Raw genomic sequence first — 26,849 nt, 5'->3', positions numbered from 1 at the left:
TTCCACTGCTCTCATGGAAGAATAATCATTTAATCAATAAACATTTATTAAGCACCTACTATGTGCCAAGCATTGTGCTAAGCACTAGGGATTCAAAATGAAGAGACAGAACCTGCCCTTAATAATCTTAAATTCTAACAAGAAAGGCATTAAATTAGACTAAGTGCATTTTACATTTCTGTAAATTTCAGGCCTTTACTATTTAGGAAAAGGAAATCAAACTACTCAATGGCCAGCTTTCTGATTTTAAGTCTGTCTATACTTAGCTTGGCTCATTTGTAGACAGCAGCCTTTCATCAGGCCAATACTCAAAGCCTTTCCATCTGAAGGTGTCAGAAAAAATAATACTAGCTGGCACTCATGTTGCACTTCTGAAATTTACAAAGTGCTTACAACATTATTGTTTTATTTGTTCCTTATAGCCACCCTGGGAAACAGGTACTAAAGGTATTATAATTCTCCCTATTTTACAAATGACCAGAGAAGTTAAGTCACTTGCTGGTGGTCACACAGTAAGTAAATGCAATGCAGCCTAGGTATCTCCTGAGGGCAAATCCATTGGTCTTTCTACCACACCACATAGCATTTTAATTATAATGAAGTAAAATTTAGGATAGAGACATGATGACCATTGTCTTACCCCTGGAGTGAAATAGATTTAAACACCAAGAACATTTACTTGTGAGAGAAATCATGGTGCTAATTTAATAACTTATTCCAGCTCTCAATTTAAAAAAACAGTTGTAACATGTTTGAACTATTGCTTTACTTATTAGTAAGGTATAGTTTATATGCTGCCCCCCCCATTTTAAAAGATATTTGTAACTACTAATCCCTGGGTTATGATTAATACTGAATGAACATAAAAACAGGTTTTCAGTATTTAAATAGCAAAAGTCCTCAGTTACCAGAGTGGGGGAACCCTCAGAGAACTTCTGACAGTCAGTTACTTTTTTCAGTTGTGTCAAGTCCTTGTGTCTAGGTAAAGTGAAACATCTCTAAGCACTAATCAAAGTGGTCTCACAGAAGACAACCTGGGTTCACAAGGATGGGTGGGCTCATGAGATAAGCTTTAAAAAGAATCAATTTAAAACTAATCAATTTACCAGGGAATATTATTATTAACAATTACCAGGAAGATGAAATGGTCTCCCCTTATAGCCTCTGATGTATATTTTAAAAATATTTTAAGCTTCTCAGATGTACTTCAAACGATCTTGTGACTAACTTAGTTTAATTCATGGTTTTTTTTTTAAATTATCAAGAGGCTATTTTTTACGAAGCACCTGCCTTTTTGTTAATCAGAATAATAGACATTACAACATAAATTGAACTGAAATACTTCTTTGTTGTTGGATCTTTCTAGAATGTTTTTGGTTTTAATTGAATTTTGTAGACAGAATCTTACTCACTGTGTTATAAAGCTTATCAAATTCAGCATATCTCCTGAAGACAAACCATTCATTCCTTCCAACTGAAACTAATACTTTATAAACCTGTAAAAATAAAGGGAAAATCAATTTAACTACAAACAAAAAGTGCCAGGTATATCTGATTTACCAGGATGCAAAAACATGCCTATTAAACCAGTTTAATTTTCTTTTATCATGCGCAAGTTCAAATAAAATTATTACACAGGAATAGCAAACTTTCACTCCTTTAAAATGCAAAGGTCATAGGTTTGTACAAACTGCAAAGTTTTAAATACAATAACACTATTCATTTAAAAAATTAAAAGCACTCTCAAGAAAACCACAATTTTGCACAGAATAAAATGATCTTATAAACGAAAGGTTTAAAAACTTTTTTAAAAGCAGAGATACTTTTTCCTTCTCCAAAATTTTGGCTGAGACTGTTTCAGGTTTGGGACAAGAAGGACAACAGCGGTTCTAATATTATGCTTTAGTTCCTAAGCAAGCAGAGGTCAGCACCACACTTCAGTGAGTAATCAGGGAAGTTTCAGAGTGGAAGAGTTGGGGGTACTGTGGACTGCATTCCTCTCTCACATAAGAATCCCAGAAAACCAAAGAAGATAGAAAACTGACCTGGACATCTCCCAGGTAAGTCTTCACCATCGATGAAAGTTTTATACAAGTTCAGAAAAAAAAATCTTGTCTGATGAGTTTTCCAGTGTACTTCATTTTAAATATCCTATTTCTTTCCAGCTCAAAGACTTATTTTTCCTATTAAAATCCCTATTATTCTATTTGTCATACTGGAAATCCTACATCCAAACCTTCACAGAGTAGGATATAAAGACATTTGGGGATAGCGTGGTGATGCAGATATGGAGAAATTGTTTATGTAAAAAACTTCTTTAGAGATGAAGTTTAAATAAATACTCCACATCCCTTTTAACAACAGTATCTTTTATCTGCATAATGCATTATAATCTACAAAGCATATCTGCAACCATTAATTATCTCTCTCGATCCTCACAACCACCTGGTGAGGTAAGCCGGGAAGGTATCTTATATCTACTTTGCAGATAAGAAACAATTCAATTCAACAAATACTTATTATGTGCACACTGTGACCCATCCTTGACAAAGGGCTTACATTTTGCTAGATTATATCCCCAGTACATAAAACTAGGCTCAGAAGGTTAAGTGCCCAAGATCAGACGTTAATTAAGTAGAAGCCCTGGAATCCGGGTCTCCTGATTTTCTCCATGCACCAATATCAGCATCAACTTCATTTAAAAAAACACCACCACCACATCCTCCAGGGAACCACGCCATATTGTCAGATAAAAGACACGGCCTTCTAAGAATTTACATTCAAAAATACATATAAACATAAACCCACTGTTGGACATGTAATGTGTAGAAAGAATTACCAGATAGTCGTTAAATTCTTTGAGGGGTGATAAAATCTCTAAAAGAGGTAAAACCCAAAACTCTTCAGGGTTTTTTTTTTTTCAGAAATTTTTTAGGCAGCAAGGCAAGATGACATAGGAAAAGTTCTACTAAAACCTACACATAATTACATTTTAATAATAATAGTAATTATTATTATTGTGATAATAGCTATTGTTTATATAGTGCCTTTTATGTGCCAGGTACTGTGCTAAGCATTTTACAAATACTATCTCAAGTTATTCTCACAACCACCCTGGGAAGTAGGTGGTATTATATCCATTTTACAGTTAAGGGAACTGAGGCAAACAGAGGTTAGCAACTTGCCCAACCTCACACAGCTAAAAAGTGTCTAAGGCCAAATTTGAACTCAGGTCTTCCTGAATCCAGGCCCAGTGCTCTATCCACTGTGCCACCTAGCTGACTCTAATAATATATTGTAATACATAATATAATGTATAATTATGTAATACAAAATAATATACCCTAATATATAATATACAATAACATACTACTTTACCAGACCTGTTCCAGGGCCAGGGGTAGGGAACCTGCAGCCTCAAGGCTACATGTGGCCCTCTAGGTCCTCAAGGGCAGTCCTTTGACTGAATCCAAACTTTACAGCTGCACTTGAGGACCCAGACGGCCACATGTGGCCTTGAGGCTATAGGTCCCCGACTCCTGTAATCCAGGCACTATAGTAGGTTCTGGGGCTATAAAGACAGACGTGAAACATTTCCTGCTCTCAAGGAGCAGACCCATCTACCAAGCAGAGACAGGAGCAAAAGCTGCAGTAGATACAGAATCAACAAGACTTGGCAACTGGTTAACAATATGAGTAAGTGATGAAGAAGAGTTGGGAACGACACAGAAGTGTAAACCTGGTGACTGGAAGGGCTGGAAAGAAACAAGAAGCTGGGAAAATCTGTAGGTTTGGGGGAAAAGATAATGAGTTCTTTAGGACATGCTGCGTTTGAGATTCTTACAGGACAGTTCAAAATGTCCAGTGGGCAGCTGGTGACAAAGAAGTTGAGTTCAAGAAAGACAGGAGGGCTCAATACACACATCCAAGAATCAACGGCATAGAGATAATTAAAACTCTCTGGAGGGGTCACTAAGAAAGTGTAGAGGAAGAAGAAAGGGAAGGACAGAGCCTAGAGGGATACCCATGATAGAGGGAAAGGGTTGAAATCATGTCAAATGTGCCATTAAATACAAAATACATATCTGAGAGCAGCAAGGACTCCAGGGCCCTGAAATATAATGACTATTATTCCATTTATATATCATTTAAATGTTCACAGATTGTTTTCCTCAGAATCTTGTGAGGTAGGTATCACAAATATTAGTATCCTTATTAACCGGATGAGTAAACAAAGGCTTAGAGATGTTAAAAAAAAATTTTGGCCATTCACACAACTGCTGTAAGAGCTGAAATTCAAGCCAAGGTCTCTTCTGAATCCAATTTCATCATTCTTTCCACAACACTGAACTACTTCAATGAGAAAGAAACATACTCCAAAACATGGGCATGAAGGCATCTGGACTTTTACAAGCTATCTTCAGGAGAAAACTCTCTCCACCTGTTCATGCCTGATATTTCTTTAACTGTGAGCAAAGCTTTTCATGAATTCAACTGAAAATTACCCTTACTCAGTCCCTACTACACAATGCTAATAAGCATTGAGGATACAAAGATAAAGTATAACATTTTTGGCTCTCAAGGAATTTATAATCTAGTGAGGGAGGTGAGATATACACAAATAATTACAATGCAAGTTAGAACATGATTAAATGCCTGGACAAAGTGGCATGAGAGATTCCATGAGGTAAAAAGATCACTTCTACCTTGGGGATGAAGAGGAAAGATTTACAGAAGGCATCACAAGTATGGTGTGCCTCATCTGGGTCTTGAAAGATAAGGATTTCAATAGGTAAAGATGTGCAGGATGCCACATACAAATGTGTTGTGACAGGAAAGAGCAGAGTTAGGGCAAGCCAATCACTCGGCTAGGGCAATGCCCAAGTTCACCAGAGACGGCCCCTGGATAGTCTCCTAACTGGTCTCCTTCCTCCCATTCTCTCCTCTCTCTGGTCCATCCTTCAGAGACGTAGAATGGTAGAATCTGGCTGGTATGTGAAAATGGAGGAAGAAGAGAATGAAGTTAACCGATTCTAGCTGTGGAGACCATGAAAACTCACGGTACTGGAAAATACAAGTTTTTGGTTACTTCTGTTACCACATTAATTATTCTATACTCCACCTCTTCATGTGCACAAATTCTGTCATTCTGCATTTCTGTGAAGGATGGGCTAGAGAAGGAAGGAATGGAGACCATTTAATAGACTATAAAGACAAACTGGTTTCTGATCTTTCTGAACTGACAAGCGATACCTAGTAGGTATTTTTTCAGATATCTCTTGGTAGCAGGGAGGGGGAAATTAGTTAGCTAAATATTAAGTCATATGAATGGAGCACCACAGCAAGCCATCCACACCATTAGGAGATTTCTTGATCATCTAGGAGTGAGTCTAAGATAGGAAGAATGAATCAATGAACTCAATCTAAAGAAATGGAGTAGGTAAAACAAAAATCAGAAGAGAAAATGACATTCCCCTCTGTGGGCAAAAGGGCAGCAGATGCAAAGGTATCTGGTTCTCAACTTGAAAAGAATCAAAAACAATAAATCATAGTCCCAGGAGACTAGGCCTGGGGTGCTTGAGTTAAGGACTAAGCTAGCACAAGTTTAGGTGCCACTCAGCTTGAGACTAGAAAAATTTCACTGGTAAGCAAGCACTTCTAAATATCTCATCGTTTTGTCTTTTTCTGAATTCCTATATTCTCTTTTCCCTTGTAAACTTAGTTCTTCACAAGCTGGCCCTTTCCTACCTTCTTAGCTGGACTAGCCCAACTTCTGCTCCCTCACAAACAACCCTCGGGCTCCCTGCCTTTTCACGGGCTGACCCCTGTGCCTAGGATGCTCCCCCTCCTCACCTCTGCCTTTTAATTTATTTTATATCCTTTGCTGCTTCTTTTATGACTCAGCTCAAAGGCCACTTTTCTTAGGCCTTTCCTGGTCCCCCTCAGCTGCTAGAGCCTTACCTTCTAAAGTCACTGTCCACCTATCTTTTGTCTCTCCTTATTTACACATTGTCTCCCCATCAAAATATAAGTTCTTTGAGAGGGGAACTACTTTTTGCTTTTCTTTGTAACCCAAGAACTTAGCACAGTGCCTGACACATGGTGAGCACTTGTACAATGAAGTAGTTAAAGATAAGGCAGAATAGAAAGAGGAAATAAGAAAGGCAAAAGGAGGCAGGGAAAGAAAATAAAGAAGTTTTTTAGGGATCTGGCATAACAGTTCTCTGAATCCATAAACAAGATCCGGGAAGCTCCACTGGGACTTAGTAACCAGGTAATTCTAATAAGAAGTAATAGGGTGAAAGTCCCAGGTGGGTTCCAAGAAAGAGCTATGAGCCCAGAAAGCTGGCTGGATCAGTGAGGTTTGGATCCTACATTCTTTGAAAAAATTATCATGACAGTAGTGTGAATGAATGAAAGAAAGGATGTCAGGCATAACGCCAAGAAAAAAAACAAAAAGATGTGACAGCTTAAGGACAATCTGAAGATGACACTACATTTTTAGGAGCTGGTGACTAAAAGAATGAAGCTGCCAACAGTAAAAACAGAGATGCCCAAAACAAATATTGGTTACAAAATAAAGCGTAAACTGTCCAACCACATCAGTAAATGACCGCCCACAGATCCTTTCTCGTTTTAACAGAGAAGTTGTGAACAACATCTATTTCGAGTAGGAGGAAACATTACCAACAAAGTTTAAAAGATAGGTCGAGAAAGAAGCCTCTGTTGACTACACTTTTGCCTAACAAAGTTCCCGTTTAACTTTGAGTAAAGCAGAATGGAAGATGTTTCATTTGTATTATTATCAAGGGAGCCAAAAATATATGCAGTTGAGCTTTGAATGATTTCTAAAGCTTTCAATCTTTAGCTTACACTAGCATACTACTGCATATTCTGAGAACTATGTTGTATGTTCCATTAGACAAATTAAGAAAGGATTATTTCCTTGTAGTAAGACAGTACTTGGACTATAAAACCGTAGTTTTCCAAACTTTTTTTTACTCAATTATTTTCCATATACTTCAAGTTAATATACATACTTACAGTGAACCTTTTTTTTTTCTCCCTGTGTTCATCAGAGCTTGGGATGCTAACACTTGGGCAGCTCTCTTTGCAGTCCATGGTACAGCCTCTTTGGGTTAAATGTCTCAAATGGACACCACAAAAAAGAGTCTGAAGAAGTTTCCAATATTACACAAATTCAATAATACTGATCCAAAACATAAAGTCTCTTGGGAAAACATTCAAATTCCATCATGCAACCTTTAACAAAAAGAAAAAAAATAGAATTTAGCAACATTAAAAAATACTTTTATGTTCTGTCTTCTAGAGGTTTAAGGGTCTTCTGGGGAACCATGAGATTGGACTGAGGTCATATTAAAAAAAAGCCTTGAGTGATAGGTGGGGAAATGATAGAATTGTAGCAGTTAGAGATTTCTGAAAAAGGGATTAACATGATGAAATTGGTGTTGATTTGTTTAATCTGCGGAATGATCTTCAGGGGAAAGAAACTAAAAGTTGGAAAAGTGGCTTAAGAGATGGTTGAAATAGGCCAGGCATGAAGAATGTGATGGAAAATAAGGGACAGATAAATGAGAGAGCTATTTTAAAGAAATCTCCACAGGACTTGGCAACTGATTAAACAGAGAGGCTTGAGGGAGGAGCCAAAGAACGTTTCTACGGTTCCCAAAGTTGAGTGGACTAGGAGAGGCGTATCAATGACAACGATAGCCAACTTGGGCGAAGGTATTCACAGCTTTTTGGTGGGCGAGGCAGGAACCAGCGATGAACTCAGGTTTGCTTACACTGAGTTTGATGTGATATTAGTCACTCAATTATATGCATGCTCTGTGTTGAAAAACACAGGAGCAGAGACTTGATGAAAATCTAGATTTATGTAGAACAGTAATTGTTAAAATCCAGTTAGAGGAGATAGGATTATTGAACCAAAGGAACAAATTTGGAATGAGAAGAACAGAGGACCAAGGACTAAGCTTTGGGGAAATATGCAGTTAGGACACAGGAGAAAAAAAAGAGCCAAAGTAACAGGTTGATACAAAATGCTTAGATTTGCAGATTAAGTGCAAAGTACAGCATCAAGAAAATGAAATCAAGAGAGTTCCAAAAAGGGATCAAGTGATCATAACAGTACTAAATGATACAGACAACAAGGAAATTAAGACCAAATAAGACGTCATTCTTAGATTTGTCATAAGCATAGTATTAGACCTTTAAAACTGCAATTCGACAGAAGTACTGGAAGCCAGATTGCCAAAGGTTAAAAAGGGAATAGATGGTAAAGATATGTAAGTAATAGGTGCCATTCTGCAGTGAAGAGAAATAAGTATCTAGAAGTCAGTAGAATCAACACAAAGTTTCCCAAAATGGAGAAAAATCTGAGCATGTATGGAATAAGTCAGCAGTGAGAGAGAGTCAGAGGAAGAGGAATAAGTAAGGGAACAAAATCCCTCAGGTGTCTGAAAGAAATAGCATCAGGATGGAGGTTAACTAGTCAATGAATGTATTTGGGTTGAAGAGTCAGTATGAAACTGAAGTTAATCGTGACAGTTGTCAACGTAATTGGGAAAGATGTTGCACCTACATCCCCATTTGTAGGGCTCTGTAGCTGGGCACTCTCCAGAGGGGCAGGACAAAGTTGTATATTATAGTCCCCAAGCTAGAACTGGCCCAGGGCCAAAGAGATTAACCTATCTTTGAATCCAGAAATCTTAGGACAAATCAAATCCGTAAGGATTGCTGGTTCTGACCTACAAAACAGAAGCAGGAAGAACAAACTCTTGGCTAAGATAACTATTTCTGCCTCTGTGCCAACTCAAGAAAATCAGGATCTCAAAGCACAAATGTCTAACAAGTATATGCTGATGAATCAATAATATCTGTATTATTGATAACCTTTGGACATTTCATGGGGTTTTGACATTCCTACTTGGACTTTATGTAGCCATGAGTAAGGCACTCATCATGTCATGAGGTATATTAGTTATCTCTGTGTCTTATCATCCTAGTTCCACGAGAACAGGGACAATTTCTTATCTAAACTCTGTCATGTTATTTTGTCCACAGCAGGAATTTCATAAATATTTGATAAATTTGTGCTGATGAGATACAAAGCAAGCAAACAAAAAACAAAAGCAAAAATACAGGCCAATATCCTTAATGAATACAAACACAAAAATATTTAATAAAATATTTGCAAATAGCAAATACAGCAACATATTAGAAAGATTACACATGACTGACCAGGTTGGGTTTATTACTAGGCATGCAGGACTGGTTCAATAGTATGAACATAATAAACTATATTAATGACGCGAACAATAAAAACTGCATGATTATAGAAATGCCAAGGAGGTTTTTCACAAAATCCAACTTCCATTTCTCTTAAAAACACAAGAAAACAGAGGAATAAATGGACTTTTTTCTTAAGATTGTAAATAATGGTTAAGACCAAGAGCCAATATCTATTAACAGAAAAGTGAGAAGCCTTTCTAACAGACCAACCAAAGATGTCCATTATCACTACAACTATCTAACATAGTGCTAGAAATGTTAGCTAAACCAATAAAACAAGAAAGAGAAATTCAGGGAATAAGCAAAGAAGAAACAAAATTATGACTTTTTTCCTAATATGATGATTTACATAGAAAACTCTAGAATCAAAGAATTAATTGAAACTATAATTAAGTTGTGGGATATTAAAAAATCCATACAAATCATTAGCATTCCAGTATATTACCAACAAACCCAGCAGAAAGTGGATTACAAAGTTATAAAGATTAATTTCATTCAAAATAACTATAGAAAGTATAAAATAATAGGGAGTCTACCTACTAAGACACACCTAGAAACTATACAACTAAAAAACAATCTTTTTGAAAAAGAGTCCTAAATAATGAGGGGAAACATTAATTGCTCATGGCTAAATCAATATAGTAAAAATGTGAATTTTTAACTGTAATAAGTAAAATTACCTAACCATACCAATGTACAATACCAATCAAATAACCAAAGGATTATTTTAGAGAGCTAGAATAAACAAGGAAATTCACCTGGAAGAATAATAACAGGTTTAAGAATTTCAAGGGAAGCAACGAAAAACAATGGGAAAGAAGAAGGCCTTAGCGGTACCAGATCTCAAACTATACTACAAAGTGGTAGTCATCGAAATGATTTGATACTAGTTTTAAAAAAAAAGAGATCGATCAGCAGAACTGGTTAAGGTAAACAAACTTTGGAATAGTGTTTAATAAACACAAAGATGCCAGTTACTGGGTTAAGAACTCATTATTCGGCAAAAACTGCTAGGAAAACTCAAAAGCAATCTCGCAGAAATGTCTGTGCCAAAATCTTATACTGTACCACCAAAGTAAACTCCAAATGGATTTGTGATTTAGACATAACAGACATCATCATAAGCAAATTACGTTACAGAGGAACAAGGATGAAAATACCTAGCTGATCTATAAGCAGAGAAAAGAGTTCACGACCATACAAAAGACAGTGAGGATCACAGAAGATAAATGGACAATTTTGTCTGCATAAAATTTGTCTTTGTTAAAAAAAAAATACAATACATTTAAAATAGAAGGGTAACCCATAATTGGGAAAAACTATCTGCTGCAAATTTTTCTGATGCAGGTCTCATATCCAAGATATATAAGGAAGGAACTGATTCAAATGTATGAGAATTGATAGAACAGAGGATATGAACAAGCCATTTTCAAAGGAAGAAATCCAAGCTATCAACAAGCACATGAAAAATGCTCCAAATCACTAATAATTTAAGAAATGCAAATTACAGAAATTCAAATTCTCTCTCACACCCAAAAGATGAAAATAATAATAATAAATGCTGGAAGGGATGCAGGAAAACAGTCACACTGATGTGTCTAACACAGTTAATTTGGAAAGCAAGTTGGAATTATGCCTCCAAAAGTCTAACTGGCAAATAGCCCTTTGATCTAGCAATACCACTACTTGATATATACCCCAAAGGGATCAAAGAAAGAGAATAAGTACCCATATATACAAAATATTCTTTTCACAGAAGGAAAAATCTCAAAACTAAAGAAGTGGCCCATTTACTGAAGAATGGCTAAACATATGGTATATGAATATAATGGAATATTATTAAACCATAAGAATAAAAAAAGGGTGGTTTCAGAGTAAATTGGGAAGACCTCTATGAACTGATACAAAATGTAATGAGCAGAATTAGAACAATATACAACTACAACATTATAAACAAAAACAACTTTGAAAAATCCTCAGAACTCTAATCAATGCAATGACAAACCACAATTTCATAGGACTGATGATGAATCATACTACCTATTAATCTCCTAACAGAAACTGATGGAATTAAAATGCAGAATGTGACAATTTTTAGAGATGATGAATGCTGTTTGACCAAGTTTATTTTATATGAAGGTTTTCTTTTTCTTAATTACTCAATCGTGGAGAACTTAGTGGGGTAAAAAGAAAATAAATGCTAAAAAAAAATAAAGACAGAAATTTAAAAAAAAAAAAAAACAGGACCAGTTCTTCTCTCCAGATACAGCGGCTCTCTTGACGCCAGGACCTCCAACAACCATACCCTGCCCCCATGGGCACAATGAGATTCACTCAATCTTAGGACCTGGACCTGGGACTGAGCGATCTTGACTGTCTGGTATCTGAGTGCACATGCTAACTAGACATCGCCACTTACCTAGCATGGGTATCTTTGCTGATCGCAATCAGCAAAGGTAATATGCTGCTACATATTACCATCAGTCTCACCCCCTCACCCACCCACTCCCATTTCCCACCCCCACCTCTTGCTTTGGGAATAATCATCAGATCAATTGCTATTGGAAAGGAGGACAATCTACTGCACTATGACTCTACTTATAACTCCTCTGACAACCTAGACCAAAACTACCTCCCCCAGCCACTACCCTCCTATATAGCATGTTCTAGCTCCCTATTAGAAATATGAACTCCTTTCAAGGAAGAACTGTCTCATTTTTCTCTTTATATCCCTCAGGCCTGGTACATAAGAGGTGCTTTATAAATGCTTGTTGTTTTACTGATGTCAACTATAATACTATTGGATAATTATTCTATAAGTCTGCAATAAAAATAATCTAATACGAAGAATCACACAACATTAGAGCTGAAAAAGACCTTCAAGATCACTGAATCAGGATACTGAAGGTGTACTGACTTGCCCAAGGTCATACAACGTGTTAGTGACAGAGTCAGGATCTGAACCCCATCCCTTAAATTCTGAAACCTATTCTGAAGTTCTTTCCCTGTACTATTGAGCCAACTGTGAGGGAAATGAGAAAGAGCAGAGAACTATGATACAGTACAGTTCCACCCTATTACCTCTACATCTCCCTCTCTTAGAATCCCTAGTTTCCTTTGACAACGCTTGGGTCAAATACCTCCTCCTATTTAAGGCCTTTCCTGATCTCCTCTGTTGGTGTCTCCCTCCAAGAAGTAACCCAATGTGTACTTTTATGGGTTCATGCTCTCTCCTCCTACTAGAATGTAATGGACTTTCATTTTTTCCCCAGTGCCTGTCATATATTAGATACTTAATGTTAGACAGTAAGTTGACAGGATACTTTTTCTTTGACAAAAAAAATCAAATGTCTTATGCAATGATCTTAACTGCATAAAAAAAACTAACTTCCTTTTTCTGTGTTCTTTTAAAAATATTCTTCTTAGCTTAACATCATCATTCCCTCTCCCTCAATAAATTACTAGGAGTATATCAATTTCTTGCTAATCCTACCCACTTAGGTTAAGTTTCAGCCTGCTACAGCAATATTCAAGGACAATTTACACCAGCAATAAAGTACTTTTTTAATTACATTATGTAACGTACTTTTTTAATTACATTATGTAACTGCAAAATTCTTTACATTGCCACAGTAACTACTTTAGTTCAGGCCCTAATCACCTTGCTCAGTCGACAATAAAAGCGTGATAACCAGCCTCTGAGCCCTACTTTACTAACAAATTCCCCAAGTCATTCTTCTTTGAAACTTCTGTGGCTATCCCCAACTCAATTAAACTGAATTTCTTAGCATTTATTTATAAGCAATCTACCACTCATCATTACTTTCTCATTTATAGTTAAAATTAGCAAATATTTGCTAAGTACTAATTACATACAAGAAATTGTGTAGAAAGGAAGAGTGAGAAAGATGGATAATGGTCTTTGACTTCAAGGAGTTTCCAATCTGAGAAAGGTAACAAACATAAATAACTATAATACAAGGGAAAAAAGTAAGGCAAGTTGCCTGAAGCCCAACTCTGCTGCTACATTATTAGTTCCCAATAGTGAGCTTTCATGGTATCCTGCCCAGAACCAGATTAGTACCATCTCCCAGACATTTTCAAACCATGCCACTATGACAACACATCGAACTCCAGCTCCCCTTTGTGTACCATCTTCTCCTAATATAACGCAAACTCCTTCAAGTCAGGAATAGTATTGCTTGCTTACATTCACATTCCAAGTACTGTAATGTCTGGAACACAGAAAGTACTTCAGTGCTTTTTCACTCAGGCAAGCGCTACGGAGGTTTCAAAGGAAGGAGAGACCACAACAGTTGGGGTGGGGGGGGGTAGAGAAGGCAGGAAAGGTTTCATGGTTTTCAAAAGGCACAAACACATTGCAGAGAAAGGAACACCAGACTCAAAGACACCTGGGAAAGCATTTAGACCAGCATGGGGTATAAGGCTTAAATCAATAAACATTTATTAACATTATAATCTATGCCTCACAGTAAAAATAAGTTGAAAAGGTCCCCTTTCATGTCAATGAAAAGGTGAATATGCCAACATTCTTTTCAGCATTATCATATATACTCTAGTCTTTATAGCAAGGGACTCTATATTCTAATAAGTCTAATTGTCATCACATGCATTTTAGGACACTTTCTAAGGCTGTTTTCTCCATCACACTACCATGCACTTGAAAAGCAGGGGCATGGGGAGTTTTAATTGTTATGGAGAAAGATGGGAGGCTGAGGCTGAGAAGAGAAGCTTGTTCAGACCAACAGAAAAAGGCTGTTGCCACCCCCAGGTGAAGGGGAGCAGGGAATAAGGGATGAAACAGATAAGGACAATAATCTGACATTTATACCACGCTCTAAAAGTTTACAAAGCACTTTCTTTACAACAACCCCCCTGAAGTAGAAGTATGATTCTAGTTTTAGAGAAGGGGAAAGTGAAGATGAATGAGATTAAGTTGTTTGAGCCACAGCCATGCACCCAATAAAGGTTTTCTCACTTCAAGACTGGTGGTCTCTCCAAGATGCCACAAGGATAGTAACTGTATATCTACAGAAACAAGGTTCATTTTAATCAAGACAAGAGGGCCCTCTTTGGGTACTTCTGATTTTCAACAAACCTGCATAACTTTCTGTTTAAATTGCTTTATGTTTGTATTATTATATGTTTCTGCTGAATTCTTGTATATGTACACATATGTAAGTGGTCCAAGAAACATCTTAAGTTAGGAAAACATTTTCAAAGGAAATAAAGCACACCCTGTCATATCTATAAATTAGTTCCATTGTAAAATGGGCCAAGAAAACCTCACCGGGCCTGCCAGTGCAGGATACACATAATGAGCTCTGGTGTGTGTGTTTTTCCTGGATATCACATGGTGAATCAGTAACAACTTTTCCTGTTTTTCCTTTCTCACTATCATCTTCCTCTTAAATTCCTTCTCCTGCCCTTCCCCCCAATACATACAGTACTCTGGTCTCTGAAAGTCAATTAGTCCAGAGAATATTCCTAGAATCTGTTACCATTTTCCCCAACAATCTTAATAGAGGTCTTACTTAAGTGCATATGGGCTCCAGGTAAAATACTCCTTCTACCATTGCAAGCCAGCACACGTTCTACAACTTAGTCTTAGAGACTGGCTTGAGACACAGAGATTAAGGGTCTGACTGCCAGAACATGGTAGAAGCAAGACCTGAACCCAAGTTTTCCTGACTCTGAGGCTAGAGGCTCTCTATCCACTCTACCATGCTGCCTAGGAAGGAAGGAAGGAAAGAAGATATAGGAAGTATGGATATTATAAAAAGAAGAGAGTGGGGTAGAAAGAGTGTGAATATGGAGCCAAAAAACCTGGAATTATATCTTGGCTCTGTCACTATCTTGGGCAAGTTACTTAATTTTTCTGAGCCTCAGTTACCTATCTGTAAAATAAGGGGTTCAATCTAGATGACCTCTAAATTGTCTTCTAGCTCCAAATCTATCATTCTACAAAAATAAATTACATAACAAATGTTCAAAATTACAGTAAGACTAATAATATAACTATTTCATGTCCCAGAGTTTAGGGGTCTCTACAAAACTGCACCAAAGCTTTCTAATGAGTTAAGTAACCTCCCTGCACCTATTTGCATCCTGGTACAGATTCTATGGGGATTAGGCTAGGGAAGAAAAGACAATAGGAGCTCCTTCTCCAGCACATCAAGGTCTAAACTTCCTGGAATGCAGAGGATGGCTTCATAAAACTTACCCCAACTAATTATAGGCTTTTTTCCTCCAAGTTCCAAAATTCATAGGCAGGAACGATAAGAACAGCAACAATAATTAAGTCCTTCCCCTGATTGTGTCATGTGACCATGCCCCTCTGGCTGCTCAGTGAGGGGCCTTCATTCATCAGTGACCTCTCTGTCTACAGTGGAATCCAGACGCCCCAGTCCAGGCTCTTTCAGCTTCAGTCAGGTTCTCTATGCTTTTGCTAGGAAACCCGGGGCATGTGGACATGACGGAGAGAAAAAGTGGGCCTATGGCAGTGTTCTCCATCCTTTTTCCTTCCCTGGCATGCCTGAAATTCAAAGTACACCCTCAAAGGAGTCAGGGAGAGAATATAGAAGCAAGATATTGTCCCATTCACACCAATGAAAATTAACATTGGGGCAGTGTGGTTTGTTCCTGATCTAAAGAACAGTGGGGAAGAGCTTTGGAAAAAATTACTATTGATTATAATAGCAGGGGGACAGGAGGCACACCCACATAGAGAACACAGGAATGATAGAAACTAAGGAGCCACAGGTGGTGTGATGAAACAACCTTTCTACTATTGTGAGTGGGAACCACATGCTGTGGTATCTTTTAGGTAATGAATAAGCTGAAACAAAGACAGTGTTGTAACAGGCCACCAGCACTGCAAGAATCATGGTGAGACCAGGGAAGAGCAGGTGGAGTCAGCAGCAGGGCCAGTAAACGTATGGCAGCTTTACCGGCTTCCATCCTCCTGGCTATTCGAACAGGAGAGCAGCTGCAACAGAGGTCGACAACTCTGAAGTGCGGGTGGGGGGGGCAGTGGGCCTTTTATACAGGAATGAGAAGCAGAGAGGCATAAACTGGTGCATCCTTTAGAGTCACGTGGACTAAACCGAGGTTAGGCAAACAAAACCAGTAGCAGAGAGGATGAAATTCACTCAGAGGAAGAGCAAGCTTTATGGTTATGAATAAAGACCAAAATGACACTGACAGGGACAAGACAAAAATTCTCAAATTAAAGTTGGCTGAAAAGCGATGTCAGAATATTCTGTAATTTACTTTGTTTTTATTTTTTCTCTTATTTCTCTAGTAGAGAAAGGTGCCAGACACTGTGCTAAGTACTTCATAAATATCTCGTTTGAGCCTCACAACAACCCTGGGAGATAGGTGCTGTTATTAGCCCCACTTTACAGCTGAGGAAACAAAGGCAGGTAGCTATTAAGTGGCTTGCCCAGGGTCACACAGCTAGTAAGTGTATGGAAATGAATTTGAACTCTGGTCTTTCTGAATTTAGGTCCAGCTCTACCCACTGTGCCACCTAGTGAATTAGAGCAAAAAAGATTTTTGTCTATGCCTGGGTTATTTTTCTGAAGAATGTCAAGTGTCTTGGAGGCTGGGTTAGGGCTGATGGCTGCAAGGAAATAAAAACAAAAAGAAGGAAGCCTCTGGGGAGGGGGCTCTGAGGCTCCACAGGAGCACCAGGTCTCGCCTCCTTGTACAGGAGGGATCAGGAAGGATTGGTTCTGATCCAGAAGGATGGAGGGGAAGGCATGAGTACAGGTAGGAAGGGGGAATAAGGGGGCAACAGAAAGAACATGGGCACAAGTGGTCCCTGTGGCAGTTCACCCAAGAGAAAAGTCAGGCAACGAAAGCTCCCCTTGTGACACACCAGGGAGAGGTGCCACCATCACTAGTACCTTGGGCCAGGGGACCTTACCCAGGCCTGTACACTCTTTTCAGTCTCACAAGTGTCTGTTTCCCTTTCCTGTCCTCTACCCCACACTTGGGTACACAGAGAGCTCTATTTACATGTTCAAAGGTATGTGTGCTTCAGCACAGAACAAGGGCCTGAGAAAGTGAGGAAACGGACGCATAGAGAAGCAGAGGAAGTTTGGAAGTGTGCCAGGGAAACCTCTTGACCTCTGTCCTGGACTTCATGGTTTGTGGCATGGCCTATCTTTATCCAGGGTCTAGAAACATAAAGAAAACCCTGGCAGTAAACACAGGATCTTATATACTTGGGTAAGCGGTATATGGAAAAAGACATTGTTCTTCAGATTTCAGGGCCTATTTGGGTCTTTTCAGTTTCTCTATAAAGCAACTCTTTCCTTTCTTTCCCCAACTACGACAGAATACCAATCAAGGAAATGGCATCTATAATTAAATTTATACCCTCAAATAGTAGACATTTATGGTGTCTTAAGGTTTGTAAAACCCTTCCTCACATCAATTTGTGAGGTAGATACCTGTATACTATGCCCATTTTACAAGTAAGGAAATTAAGGCTTAGAGAGGTTCAGTGACTTGCTCAAAGGTGACAAATGAATGTCAGAGGTGGATTCGAACAATGTCTCTCCTGCCAAGTACTTTTTCTACTCCATCAAGCTGAGAGATTCTAACTATATTTATTAGGTTTTAGGATAATTAAAATCCCACGAGGCAACAAGGCATAGCTGATAGAAAGCCAGCCTCAAAGTCAAGAAGACCTGGATTTCAAGGCCCACCTCTGACACATACTGGTTGTGTCACCTCGTGCTCTGGACTGTCTAGGACTGTAAGTTGAAGAGAAGTTAATAACCTGCACTGGTGGAGGAAATTTTCTCACCTGGGAGTTCTCTAAACCAATGGTATCATAGGTTTAATTGCTATCCATATGAAATTACAAATATCCAAATGGTGTTAGACGTGTAAGCAAACTGAAGCATATTACTGACAACATGCATATCTGGAGCCTGGTTCAATGGCTCAAGTAAAATTCCAGCTTGGCCATTTAATAGTTGGGAACTTGAGAAACACATGCAATCTCTCTGGGCCTCAGTTTCCTCACATGCTGTAATATTAATGGAATAGGAAGATCTTCCCCATCCATTAATAGGCCTATGTACCCACATGTGTTTAATCACAGCTGTGATACATGTTGAGTCACATAGAGCCCATTGGGGAAGGAACTTGCTTAAGTAAGGTGAAGCTTGCTTAGGGGAAGGCTTGCTTGCAGGAAGGATTTCACACCTTTTGGTATTAAGCTAATTAGGCACTGAATCATGAGAGTTGTAATACCTCCTGGCTCTGAGTCTTTTGGCCAAAAGCATATATACACTCTGAGGTGAGATTTTGCTTTGGGGGTTCCCTTATGAGAAGGACCTTTTGACTCCCTGGACCAGCCATTTGTTCAGAGCCACCCCCTCCCCACCACTCGGATGTGTCTGTGCTCCCCTATCCGGTGGTATATATTGGTGGTTGTATTACTTTGATCAGACAGCTGGAGCCCTGTCTGTTGTTCTTTGTGCTAATTTCTCTGCTTGTATTTTCTCCACCTTCAGGGTGCTGACCATTCTCCTGAATTAGTGAATGTAATTAAAAGAAGATTATTAATCCCTTTAAAGTTGCTTTCCTTTAAGAAGAGCAGATCAAAGAACCTGTGCTAGCAGGCCATCCGGGGTGTGCCAGGGTGCTTTGCTTGCTGTTACATATGCAAATGAGGAAGTTGGACTAGCTGAACTCTAAGTTTCTCTTTAACTCTAAAGTTGTAATGAACTTACATGAACTTAGTGGCATAAAAGATAATACTGAAGATACTCACCACTAAAAAAATAGGTTAGCAAGTCACTGTATGGAGAATGAACACCAGTATGTTTGTTTATGGACAGCCCATGGAGCATACTGGCACTCCTAAGATAAATAAAGAGAGGAAAAACTCCAGGGCATTGAAGAATTTATGAGAAGCCATGGACAAAAATCTTCTACATGGTGAAAAGCTAAGGATGGGGTTTGCTCCCTGCACAGGTGAAGAGAAGAGCTATCCTATACCAATGAAATCACAGAACTACCCAAGAACCAAAATAATGATAGGTTCTAAAAGTACTGCTATTCACAAATATAAAGAGAAAGAAAAAATGCAATTTTAGTCAAGTTTAAATTTTTTAAAAAGGATGTGTAAGAGATATAGTTACTTATTTGTAACACTGAAGAAATTCAATGGGTGAGACTTTTAGTCATGCGATGCTTTCTAGCTACCACTTTACATTTTCAAAGACAGTACATGAAAATTCTGTGTAAGTGATATTGTAAGGGAGCTTGTCAAACAAATATAGAAAAGTATTCCTCATAGATTAGGCATATTGTTTTCCAAGTCATTTTTATCCATGGAGAAATGGCAGGCTCCTTGACCTCCAAAAATTTTTACAACTATGGTTGCTCACAAATACTCAAATGGGTTGCTTGGAATTATATTTTTTCCAACTATCTTCTTTATTTTGATATTTGCAAAGATCTGAAACTTCATCAGTGGGAATATACAATCGCAAGAGTTGAAAAAGGAAAATAAGGATTGCCTTCATTTCCAGTGGTACACCAATATAAGCAAGAGGGCAAATGCCATTATGAACTTCAATATTGCTGAATATTACCTAGAATAACATTTGGCCTTTTCAATACAAAGTCTGACAAATGGTTGTCAAAAATGGGTCTTTGCCATATATATACTTAAAAGTTCTACTACCATATCATTTTTAGAAAGTCCAAAAACCAGAAGCAACAAGAATATTTACAAAGGATGTTTCAGATGTTCTCAAGTCATAATTTCTGCCATGCAGGGAGCACTCTATTAAAATAAGCCAGAAAGCATGCATGATAACATGTGCTGGAAACCCCAGAAGGTTAAACATACATATACACAGTTTCTGCTCTTCTGTAATATGTAATTATCAAAATACAAAGGTCATAAATGTAGGGAAGCATCATTCCAAAACAAATATTTTCTTACAAGACTTTTTTTCTAGAAGTAAAGCACTCATTGCCACATATCATAAAAGGTTTTTTAGAGCACAGGCAAGAGGAGAATTACATATTTAAACTTACATATATTTTGAAACAACTCAATAGAGTATTACATAATGCTTTTTATCTAACAACCCTGTGAGATGGAAAATATTATCTACAATTTAAAAGATGAAGGCACTGAATGAAACTCAGAGATGAAGACTTGTCCATACTCAGACAACTTGTGTTTGGTCTGATATTCCAACTCATGTTTCTGACTTACAAAACCATGGCATTTCAGAGTAAGAAGGCATCTCAAAGACAATTTACTCCAGTGCTGAACAAGGATTCCTTCTACCATATACTGGACGAGTGGCCAGCAAGCCTTTGGTTGAAGACTTCCAATGCGGTGAGACTTCCAGTGAGCCTAGATCTGCCTTTTCGCCACTTCCACTCATTACTCTTCCTCCTCCTCTCAGGGACCAAAGATAACAAATTCAATCCCTCCTCCACATGACAGCCCTTCAAATTCTTGACAATGGATATCATTTCCCTTTTCTCTTCAAATTAAACATACCTAGTCCTTAAAATGATGCTCAAATAATCTCAAAGCCCTCTGTCAGGCCCCTCCTCCGAATGCTAGAATTTTACCAATATCCTTCCTCCAATATGGTATCCAGAACAGAGCCCAATATTCCACATGAGTTCTGACCCAGGCACAGTATAGAATACTCTGTATGAGTACAAGTAGCAACTGCTTATTCCCAGAAGCCATACTCCTCAAGGCAGCCCAAAAATCACATTTCCTTTTCGGATTCCTATATTACACTATCAACTCATTAGGACTGCAGTTCACTAAAACCCCCATTTTTCTGACAAATTTCTGTGCAGTCAAATCTTTCCCCCCATCTTATTCCTTATAGAGTTGATTTCTTGAACCTAAATATAAATCTGAATGTTATCACTACTAAATTTCACTCTTTCATAGTCAGCCCAACATTCTAGCCTGTCAAGATCTTTTTTTTAAACTGATTCTGTCATTCAAAGCATTAACTGCACCGAGTAGCTTTGTGCCATCTGCAAATTTGATGCACACATCAATGCCAATGGCTGTGCCTGTATCTAAATGCTGCTAAAAAATGTATACTAGAACAAGACCAAGAACAGATGGATAGGGCAGAGCAATAGAGTCCAGGTCCTCCTTCAAGCTGAGAATGAAATATTAATGACTATTTTGGGAGTCTGACTATTCAATCAGTTATGACTCAAACTCAGGTTGAAACTTTTTGTCAAATACTTGGCTAAAAGCTAGACAGAATATTGCTGAACTACCAGTCTAGTGACCCTGTCAAGAAAAGGAATGAGCTAAGTCTGTCAATGAAGTGACGATCTTTATCATCACTGCTTCCTTTGCTGGCTAGTCCCTAGCTGTTGTTATCGGTTCAGTTGCTTTCAGTCACGTCCAACTCTTCGTGACTCCATTTAGGGTTTTCTTGGCAAAGACACTGGAGTGGTTTGCCATTTCCTTCTCCAGCTCATTTTACAGATGAGGAAACTGAAGCAAACAGGATTAAGTGACTTGCCCAGGGTGACACAGCTAGTATGTGTCTGAGGCCTAGCTGCCCCCAAGATAGTCCCGAAATACTTTAATTATACACACTAGAATTTTACCAGGAATTGAAATCAAACTCACAAACCTATACTTTGAAGACTCTTCTCTTTGAAAACCAAGATAACTGTTTTATGCCAGTTCCACAGTACCCCTCTCCTGTCCTAAATTTACAAATATTACTGATAACTAACACTCACACGCACTAGTTCTTTGAGTGCTCTGGGATGTGCATCTAGGATTTATAGCTTGAACTCATCAAGAGCACAGTGCTCTCTCATTATCTCCCAGTTTATCTTAGATTTTCAATTCTAATTAGCCTTTCTTGATCTATCCTTTCCATCATAAAGATCAGAGATCATTCTTGGCAGGGAAAAAAAAAAGTCCAGACACAAAGAGTTGGGCAGTTTTGCTTTCTTTCTGTCATCTGTTATCACAATCATCCTCTCCAAGCAGTGGTCCTATCCCGTTTGCTGTGCTCTTGTTTTTAAGTCTTCTTTGCTATCATTAACCTTCCTTAGCAGCTTCAGTCTGAGCTCTAGTACTCCTAACACTATTCATACAGGACTATATGCCTTTGCTTCCCAATTCAGTACAAGTCTAAGAAGTCAGCAAAGTTGCTTAGTGAGTTCTCTCTGCATTTGCACAGATCTCTTTAGATATATCTTTCTTTTCTTCATCAGAATTGTTTATTTTCCTTTGGGCCTCCTAGCTTTCCTGAGATGATATTCTCTGTTAAAATTTTAGTCCACAGAATTCTATTATTCTTTAGTTGAACCTACTGAGATTTGTTGTTCTTAAATCTACAGTGCATGTCAGACAACAGCTAGTTTTCTCTTCTTGATCATATGCTTTAAGATGGCATGGTCTCTCTTCCCCCTGAGGTTACCATCTCAGCAACCAGATCACCCTCAATGGTGACAACCAGATCCAGAACAGAACATCCTCTTGTTTTATCCACATTTTAAGGACGAAATTATCATTAAGGCATCTGTGAACATGGACATGTCAAACTACTTCACTGCAAAATGAGGATAACATTTGTAGATCGCTGTATCAGAGGGTTGTTGTAAAAATCAAACTGGATAACATATTAAAGCATTTTATAAATCTTAGCATACTAAAAAAATACCATCTTTTGTTAATTAGGTTACCAAAAAGTCCCCCAAATTAAGAAGAATGGAAAGATATTCAAAAATTTCTGCTGAGTAGAAGCCACAGAAAATTCCCTTTTACAAGTTATTTTTGCACTGCACGTGGTAAATACTATACACAGAGAAACATGACTCCTGAAGAAAAGCTGTTATATTGACTATGCCTTATTATTTAATTGTGCCTATCTAAAGTAAGAGAAATTCATCTGCTTGACTAGTTGCATGGACCAAATTCACTGAGTGATTGATCACTAACTAGAATCACTGCTTGGGGAGAATGAAACGATGATAATGAATAACAAAAAACAAAGCAGAGCTGTCCAACTCTATCCAGTTGTTATTTATGAGTCTGCTCTATTCCCCCAAGACATGCACATGGATTTTTAAACTTTTAAAATTTAAATAAGCATATTCAACCTTGTTGCTCAAGAACAAAAACTTTTTATGTCAAATAAAAATATTTTTTAAATACTATTTTACTTTTATTTCATCCTTTTCATTCCTATTTTATGTATGTTTTATAAATGAATATACATATGCTGAGGGTACACGCTCAAAAAAGTTTTACCAACAGGGCTGCAGGATCAAAAAAATTTAGAGACCTTTGTCCTTCACCATCTATGATTCTATTAGAATGAAAATTCTGGGTTCTCTTAATTATTTTGAAAACAGAAACAGATCATATAAAAATTACTTATTGGCTCTTCCCTAACAGAAGCAATTGCATCCCCATCCCTGATATCTGTAAGACATTATCAAATACATACCACTAAGGAGTCAAAAATCAAAATCTGCTTCTGCTATTTATACTACCTATGTAGTCACGCTGTTCACCTCTTCAGGCCTGCCTCAGTTTCTTCATCTGTAAAAGGAGGGGGCTGGGCTCGTTTTCCCCTTGAGGTCCCTACAGCTGTAGATCTATGATCCTACAAACAACTACTTATTAAATCCTTACTATGTGCCAAGCTTTATCTTAGGCACAGGGGATACGAAGATCAAATCTATACACTTAGCACAGTGCTTGGGCCATAGTTGGCATTTAATAAATACTTACTGATTGATTAAATAGTCCTTGACCTCCAGAAGCTTACATTTGACTGACTGGGAAACTACACAAATAGGCAAAATGTGTATTGTGCTGGGGGTGGGGGTGGAGGGAGTTCTAAGTGGTTGGGAAAGGGATCCTTCAGGAGGCAAGGCTTGAGCTGAATTAAGAAGGAGCCAGGCAATCCAAAAGATGAGGAAAGAGATGATTCCAACATGGAGGACAGCTACTACGAAAGAACACTGGTGGGAAATGGAATGCTACATATGCTGAACATTGAGTAGGCCAACTTGGCTGTTAGAGAAAGTTCACAGGAGGAATAAGAAATCAGTGTTCAAAGATAAATCAGAGCCAAACAGTAAAGGACTTTCAGTGCCAAACAAAGGAGTTCACACAAGTAAGCTCCCTGAAGTAAGGAGTAACCTGCACTTGAGGAATATCAATTTGGCAACTGGGTAGACAAAAGATAGCGGGTGGGATAAGATAAATTAAAGGGCAGCTGAGAGGTGGTTTTTATGAGTAAAGAGGTGGGGATAGCTTAAAGAGATGTTGTGGAGGAAGAGCCAGGCAACTGATTCCATATGGTAGGGAAGAGCTGGGATGACTTTAAAGTTGAGGACCTGGGTAATTAGGAGGAAGGTGCCTGGCACATAGTGACTGCTTAAAAAATGCCTGTTAACATGAACCAACAAAAATAGAAAGTTAGGGAAAAGGGTGGGCTTTGGAGGAAAAAATCCATGATTTCATTGTGGGGCATGTTGAGTTTGAGATGCAGGTGGGATGCTCAGTAGGCAAATGGTAATGAAGGAAAGAGGGAGAAAATGTAGATTTGAGAGTCATCGGCATAGAGACGGTAACTGAACCCGTGAAAATTAATGAGACTGAAAGTAGGTCAAAAAAAAGGAGAATCCAAGAGTAAGCCTTGGGGTATACCCAAATGTAAGAGGCAGGGCACGGATGACGCTCCAGAAAAAAAAAAAGAACAAAAAACATTCAACACATAAACAGGAAAAGAGCCAATGTCAGGAAAATCCAAGAAGAAAAGAGTATCCAGGAAGAGTAAATGGTTGGTTTCAAGAGTTACAGAAAGGTCAAGAAGGATGAGCGGGAAAAGGCCATTGGTTTTAGTAATTCAGAATGGTGACTTAAATTGGGGTCATCAGTGACAAAAGGACAAGCTGGTTTATGGGATTCAAGGGCTTCAGGGTACCTCAGTAAGTGAGGAAGTAGAGGCATCCAGGGTAGACATTTTTTTCTAGGAATTTGGCCTTGAGGGGATGGCAGACTCAAGTGAAGGATTTTTAAGGAAGGGGAGGCCTGGGCACCTTTGTAAGCAACAATGAAGGAGAGTGAATGAAAGGAAATTGAAGACTATAGAGAAGAGGGGGTAGAATCAAGGGAACTTGGCTGGAGGAAGAACTATCTTTTCTTCTAAAACTGGAGCAAAAGAAGGGAGATTGAGAGATGAAGTTGTAGAACTGGGAAAAAACTCATGATGGATGATCTCCATATTCTCAGTAAAGTATGAGTCAAGAAACCCTGCCATAGTCAGGGAAGGAATAGTATAGGTGTTTATAATAAATAGACACAGTGAGGAGTTTAGATAGAAAGTCAATCAGGGACTGACAAACAGGACTGCCATACGTTAGTGAGGGCTCCGTCAAGATTAGACATCAAATCTGTAGCGGACCCAGTCAACAAAGCTGTGGGACTTCTTTCAGCAGCACCCAGAAGGCAATGTTGAATGTCATCGTTGGGTAAAGTCTGGAAGGGAATGCGCAGCGATGGCACAAAAGGTGCGAGAAGTTTGAAGGTGGAGGGCAGTGTAACACGGGAATGGATAATTATAAGATTAAGACTGTTAAAAAAAAAAAAAGGTGAGAGGCCAGACAGAGTAAAATGCGTTGGGAAAGCAATGAGGACAAGACTAGGTGAGGAGGTTCACTCGATCATAAATCTGGAGCTGGAAGGGACATCTAGTTCAACCCCTTCATTTCACAGAGAGGGAGAGTGAGGCATAAAGCAGGGAAGTTTGATTTGCCTAAGCTCCCACAACTATTAAATAGAAGAGTCAGGATCTGAACCCAGGTGTTCCAAATCTTATTTTAACAAGTTTAACAACCAATCAGTTCACACATACTAAGCTTTTGAATTTGGTGGCAACTTAAGAAAACTATTTTCTCTAATTTTGTCACTATGACAATATTACTTCAGCTAGAATCCAAAGTCCTCTCAGTCGAATATCAAAGAAAAAAAATTGAACACAGATAATCAGTGATAACCAAATACTATGCAACAGATCATTTAATTTGTCAGGCGCTTATAATTCTCTATAAGGCATAAAAGGTTGTAATTTGATAATGGCATAACCAAAGCACTGTAAGAACATGGTTCTATAAAACTAGAAAAAAGACTTATCTTGTTCTCAAAGTAATTAGTTATGTGGCAATTTTTTAGTGTTATGATTTAAATCGTAGGTGCTGGAGAATAATTACGAATCATATAATTAAGTTACCAAGCAGGATGTGGCTGAGAAGAAAACCATTCATAGCACTCTAATTAAAAACATTATTATCTTTATCATTAAGGGTAGATCAGTATCTTCTCTTACAAAATATTTACTGCGCAAGACCAAGTTCTAGTCCAGTTTCTACAACTGTTTAGTGACTTAGTCACATTTCTTAGGCATTCAGTTTCCTCTCAGAAAATTAGCAAACTAGGCTAAATTTCTAAGATT

At 38.2% G+C, this 26,849-nt stretch overlaps 1 protein-coding gene across 2 annotated transcripts in view; it reads right to left on the bottom strand.

Moving 5' to 3' along the window:
* Positions 1 to 26,849, bottom strand: part of LOC118831213 (serine/threonine-protein kinase Sgk3) — a 161,327-nt gene that overhangs the window by 79,145 nt on the left and 55,333 nt on the right. For both annotated transcript variants that reach the window (XM_036738433.1, XM_036738422.1), the window contains exons 2-3: positions 7,045 to 7,263; positions 1,413 to 1,496 (exon numbers count right to left, since the gene is read on the bottom strand). In XM_036738433.1, the coding sequence (XP_036594328.1) occupies positions 1,413 to 1,496; positions 7,045 to 7,122 (162 nt within the window). In that variant the 5' untranslated portion in view covers positions 7,123 to 7,263. The remainder of the gene's footprint in view (positions 1 to 1,412; positions 1,497 to 7,044; positions 7,264 to 26,849) is intronic.

This window comes from Trichosurus vulpecula, chromosome 1, assembly GCF_011100635.1.
Source record: "Trichosurus vulpecula isolate mTriVul1 chromosome 1, mTriVul1.pri, whole genome shotgun sequence".
Taxonomy (NCBI): domain Eukaryota; kingdom Metazoa; phylum Chordata; class Mammalia; order Diprotodontia; family Phalangeridae; genus Trichosurus; species Trichosurus vulpecula.
Note: the sequence above shows the minus strand (reverse complement) of the source record. Positions and strands in the feature narration are given on the sequence as shown.